General features: G+C 47.2%; 1 protein-coding gene across 21 annotated transcripts in view; it reads left to right on the forward strand.

Annotated features, from left to right (window-relative positions):
- Positions 1-6,000, forward strand: part of LOC107267422 (potassium voltage-gated channel protein Shal) — a 41,056-nt gene that overhangs the window by 15,863 nt on the left and 19,193 nt on the right. For 19 of the 21 annotated variants that reach the window (XR_003059582.1, XR_001537619.2, XR_001537618.2 and 16 more), the window contains exons 4-5: positions 2,958-3,146; positions 4,404-4,556. Coding sequence is in view for 17 of the 21 variants with exons in the window: in XM_025084681.1 (XP_024940449.1) it covers positions 2,958-3,146; positions 4,404-4,556 (342 nt within the window). In the remaining 4 variants the exon portion in view is untranslated. The remainder of the gene's footprint in view (positions 1-2,957; positions 3,147-4,403; positions 4,557-6,000) is intronic. The other 2 variants (XM_025084682.1, XM_025084683.1) reach the window with 1 other exon arrangement.

Here is a 6,000-nt window from a genome sequence, read left to right on the forward strand (position 1 = left end):
GTTGCTAAATATAATCCCACTTATATAAGCGCGAAATTTCGTAATGGTAAGCGCGAGCCAATAACCGTAAAACTTAATTGCCAAAACAAATTTGCCCTGTAGCCTGGGGCGCGCTACAGCGGTGTGCGCCACCCGTATGGAGGCAGACGGCGTAGAGCCTGGAAAGTTAATGTCAAAAACATCCGGCGCATTGTTTATGACGTAGGTGTCGGCAAAACGTGTCGATCGGCTGACGATTCTTCGAGCCGAAGAGAAGCCAGAGAAAAGGGGATCGTGGCTGTGATACATTCTTTTTTCTCTTCCCTTTTCTCTTTGCGATTGCCAGGACTCGTTAAATGGAGCGCGAAGATTCACGCGTCGCATCTGATTGTAAGTTGCTCTATCGGGGACGTCTGTGCCGGGTCCTCAGGTTGCACGCAAGTTGCACGCAAGTTGCACGTCCTGACTGACAATTATTTACTTTGGTCGATTCGATGTCAGTCCTGACGTTTGCTGCTCCGTTCCTTATCAATGAGCAATCGGCCAATCCACAATCACAACAATCATTTATCGGCTTGACTGGGGACACGCGTGGCGCTGAAAGTTGGATTCAAATAAAGAGTCGAGGTTCAAGGTGCTTCTTCAAATAACTGATCCTTGACTACGACATATTTCTTGGATCAGAAATATTCCCTGAATATCATGAATTCTCGTTATACGATTTATCCCTACTCTATTTACAGTCACTCACTTTTTATCCTGATCGCAGGACATGAAATTTGGCCCGAACATAAAATACTAATTGTCGGATGGTCGTGATCCTTCGATAGTTGCTCGTTCGTTCCTTAAGAAGGAGGATTATCGTGAAGTTTCGTCGATAACTAATGTAAAGTCGACCGAAGAATTATAGCGCCTGTCGATTCTTAAACTTCTGTCAATTGCGTCGCGACGCTGTAGGCTCATTCCTCACGAAGGGAGACGTCGTTGTCCTTGTCAACTTTTCTCCAGGGCTCGGAGCGATTCGGCTCTGTTTTATTTGAGTCGCGACGAAAACTGAAAGCGCCATCGTCATCGGCAAAGCCGCAAACTCAGGAAGAAGCATTTAATTTCGCATGTCGTCGTGATTGATATAGTGCTACCCAATTGATCATGCTCCTGACGTTTTCTCGCACGTCGACCCTCATTACTCTCATTAGCTTTGGCTGGAGAACGAAGCGTCAGAGGTCAAAGGCCAGAGGGAATTCTCTCTGGAGATGCCAAACGCAGCCTAACTATATACACAATATAGGGTAACTATATCCCAGAGACGCCTGGAGACGCCTGGAGACGCCTGGAGACGCCCTGCAGTGCTCCTACGTAATAACGTAAGTGGCGTCTGACACAGGACGAGGAGGAAACCGATACCTACTTCCGGCCCTTCCCCAATGAGCTCTGCTATCACGTGGACGTGTAGACGATATAGGAGGATCAGGATCAGTTCTATGTATATGTAATTATGTATGTATACATCATTTTAATCGATTAGGCATTCTTTGATCTCTGGACGTGATCAATGACGGAGTGCAATTTCAATCGCAGGGTCGGTAGATCTGCGTTTATAGTGCGTTAGATGTGCCCGATCAAAAATGGATATCGTTGTACTTTCCGGAAGCAAAACCAATATTACCCTCCGCAGCCAGAGCTCCCGTTGACTCCCATTGCTTCCGTTGCTCTCGTTGCTCTCGTTGCTCGCTTGTTTATCAGATTGGCAAAGCCGGCGCGGAGCGTCTGCTAAACGTCACGGCATCCCAGTGCATCGTAAACGGTCTTTTTGAGGTAAACAGTAACGTCGTTTTCAGACCGTATAAATTTTCCCAAAGATTTCCTCTTTCGAAATTGTTCCGTACTTCGTGAAACAAAAAAAAATAAATGAATGTGAATTCGCGAAGATTGGTCCACTGGAGTACAGAGAACTATTTCAAATGATCCCTTGACAGGTTCAAAAGGAAACACGACTCCGGAATTCTGAGCCCGAGACACTAATATATGTATGTGTCGCTTTCAGAGATTCGTTTCACAAAATGGCAATATGAGATCGGTTTTTTGTAATTCTCTTGCGGTAAACAGTGTTTGAATCCAATGTTTGAGGCGTAGCGGAGTTCTTGATCAAGATTAGTACTTCCTGAGACAGTATATTATTTTTTGGAATTTTTGAAATTTTCTCGCAAATCATTAATGTCGCGTTATAATATATTCCTGAAGATAATTCGAGCCACGTTACGCTCCAACTCGAATAACAGCTAATGGCGCCTCCCTTGCGAATGACTAATGGTCGATGCTCCAGGATTTCTTCAGGAGTAACAATTAGTCATTGTGAGCATCCAGAGCGAAATCTTGCAGAGGAGGTCACGTCCCAAGGAAATCCAGAGAGTAAGACGGTTGAGATGGTTAGGGTGGTTAGGGTGGTGTAGGACGGCAGGAAAATCAAAACGACGGCGAACGGGGCGAAAATAGGTGGTCCAGGTTGAGTGTAATCGTTCGGAGAACGGCCTGGATACTCTAACGACTCGGTTAACAGGTTCAGCGCATTTAAAGTGCCGTTCCTGTCGAGTGCATGTGGACCAGGTCTCACAGTATAGAGAGAGCATGTTGTATAGGTTGTTGTATAGGTATATTCGAAGCAGGCGAACGTTACCGGAGGCTGTAGAAGGAGGATGGCGGAGGTTGCGGCGGTTGATGCGGTCGAGGCAATTGAGGATCAAGGAAGGTGGAAGGTGTGAAGGTGGAGCTCCTGAAAATGGAGGTAGATGCTCCGGCCGATTGCAATTTCCTTTGAATTACCTCGAAAGCCTTATTTCAGGAATATGGCTGCGGTCTGTGGAATCGGGACATCTCACAGCTAGTTAGGCGTGTGCACATTCCACATCCTCTGTCCATCCTTTTTCATTGCCTTTCCTTCTGAGAGATTAATCTCATTGTTTTTCTCGAATGTCTTCTAGAAAGCAAGGCTGGCTCGCATCCGAATCGCAAAGGCGTCTAGCGGGGCGGCTTTTGTCAGCAAGAAGAAAGCGGCGGAAGCGCGATTGGCCGCTCAGGAAAGCGGATTGCAGCTCGATGAGAACTACAAGGAGGAGGACATCTTTGAGCTGCAGCATCACCATCTGTTGCGCTGCCTTGAGAAGACCACGGTGAGTCGTTTATTCTGTGACTACTTGGCACTTTTTTTAAATATAATTAAACATCACTTGGAGACAATGCTGCTGGAGCCGAAGGGTATTTGGGATTAGTTTGATTGATCATTTATTTTGCCCAATAACGCACAATAACAAGAACTAGAGGACCGATTAGGAGGAGGTTGTCGGAAGGTTTTCGGTTACCGGGGAGCAATTGGTAGCAGTAATCAATGAGCGAGTTAGTAAGATAGAATCTCTTTTGCAGAGTGAGAAGAATTTAGAGGACCCTCGCACTTTGAGAGAAGACAAGCCTTCTCTCTCTCTCTCTCTCTCTCTCCCCCCCCTCCCCATGTATGTATGTATATACGTGTATACTGTCTGGGGTCAATGGAATATCCTTTCCGAAATAAATTTCTTTAAAATGAACCTGGCTTGGTTTACCGAGAACTAGTACTGGTTACTGCTCTTTGGCGACCTCATTGGCCACCACTGACTCATCGACTCATCGACTCATCGAGCCAATGGTTCACCGGTTATCCAGCTACTCTCGCTCGGAATGCTCGCTCGGTCATCTCCTCCGATTCCGCAGAGCAATCTGTGAATCGACTTGCCAGGACGAGAAATCCTCAAGTAGGCTCCACTTGTGTGCTCCTAGCGATACGCTATGTGGAGATAACTCAGCCGCATGGTCCCAATGATGATCATGATACGAGTATATGTGCCTGGTGTCCTTTTTGATGGGAGTTGTAGGATTTAAGAAAAAACTGGAGTAACAGTGAGAAAGAGAGAGAGAGAGAGAGTGAGAGGGGGGGGGAACATCGTCGATGTCCTCTTTGAACCCACGCGAGTTCATCTTCCGTTGCTACCGATCGAATATCCAGACTCGAAGCTGACGTCACACGGGGACTAATTATAGCGAGTTACGGTGGAAAGCAACGTCGTTCCAACAATAGCCTTCTATTTTCTCGGGCAGCCCGCTAGAATTTTCCATTTGGCGTAATATCGAGCGCGCAATCGCTATGGTTAAGGTGCTCTCCCTAGTTTACCTTCTTGGCGTTCCTCTGAGCTTGAAAATGGGAAGCCAACACCAGCCAGCCCTGACCGTCTTTCGGTCGGGCTGCTTGGCCTTTTCCCGTTGTTAGTCACAGTAAGGTTATATTTTTCTTAGACCGAGACGCTATAGTAGTACCTTATGCCAATTGCGAATTGTATTTTGATGCTTGCTCTTAGATTTCAAAGTAATGACGACTCTAAGTTTTATTGTTTTTGCAGGACCGTGAATTCGTGGAAATGGAAGTGCCGTATAACGGTGCGCCAAAGAGACCAGGTTCTCCATCACCTTTGACCTCGCCAGCGCACAGCACCGCCTCACGAGGTGGCCTTTTGCACTCGTGCTGCGGCCGATGTTATCCTCAGCGTTACCAGGTACGCGGTCGACGCATCCTCGCGTCCACGACCTCCATCAGCGAGGGTCCACCTTCCTCTTCCTCTCATTCTCACCAATCGCAGTCCGTGGCACCTGCGAACCCCGTCAACCCTGCGACAGTGCCCAACGTCGCGTTCAATGTGCCAGGCGACGTCGAGCGTCGCAGGTTGGCCATGGGAGCCTCGTGCAGTCCTTACAACGAGACGCGGGTGTGAGCCGCGAGCCGCGAGTCGCGAGCCGCGAGCCGCGAGCCGCGAGCCGCGAGCCCGGGCTTGGCATATTAAATCTCATTAATTATAATTATTCATGTATTTCCTCCTTTGCGATTCACTGATCTACTAGGTCATTACTGATCTCGGTTGCTCGATCAATTAGAATCGTAAGTCTGTCGATAAAGACTCTAAACGCGACTGAACCATAAGTATCACTCATTCAAATTCTAAATCGTGGCAGAAGTCGATGCGAAGCTTAGGCTTCTAACGGATATCATAGAATATTTTAGGTTAGGTAATACCTAATAGGATATAGGATACGGGATATGGGATAGGAGAAAAGAGGGAGAGAACGGAATAGGACACTTAAGGATAGGCTAGTCGCTGTTTCTCTGTTCATCATCTACATCCTTGTTCCACTTTTCCACCTTTATCCAGAGAGAGTCTTCATCTTATGATGCACCACCTTATCTCTGCCAATCTTTCTTCGTCCTCTCCTCCCTTACCTTATCTCACTTTGGGTTCCCACCTTGTTCCCACCTTGTTCCCACCTTGTTCCCACATTACCGGAAAAGTCCCGGTTCTCTCAATTATGATAATACGAAATTCTAAATCGGTGTCGTAGCCGTATAGGTAGGTCATCTACAGAATCATACGATAGATCGTTAGATAGGTCATAGGTCTAAAGAATAGAAGGGCGTTGGCGAGTAGGTTGATGTTGCTCGTTCGCATGGAAGCGTCCTTGTCGCACGAGCAAACATCTTCCCTCTTCCCGATTAGCCACTTCTATGACACAGCTACAAATCAGTCGAGAGATTCGAAATTGCGCTCAGCAGTTTTCATCGAAATAATTTGGACGATGAGACCAGGGAGTCTGGTAAGTTCAAGGAAGTCGAGGTCAGTTAGATTTTATAATGCGACGCAGAGAGACGCAGTTGTTCATTACGCCGTAGAGCAAACCTACTGGCTGACTCGGACTTCGAAGAGAAGACGGAAAAAGAAGCTCAAGTACATGAGAATGGCAGGACTTCCTGGGTATATCTCCATGATGGCCGCCAACTGATGAGCCACGTGTTCCTTCACTGCAGAACATATCCTTTTACGCGATTTCCGTACGCCGTTTTTACAATATAAATATATGTATATCAGCGAGATCGCGTTGCGACGTCTTCCATTAAAATTCGCATCCCGAAGAGAGCGAGATGGCTCGCCCCCCCCCCCCCCCCCCCCC

The sequence above is a fragment of the Cephus cinctus genome, unplaced genomic scaffold, assembly GCF_000341935.2.
Source record: "Cephus cinctus unplaced genomic scaffold, Ccin1 Ccin1_scaffold0401, whole genome shotgun sequence".
NCBI classification, from domain to species: domain Eukaryota; kingdom Metazoa; phylum Arthropoda; class Insecta; order Hymenoptera; family Cephidae; genus Cephus; species Cephus cinctus.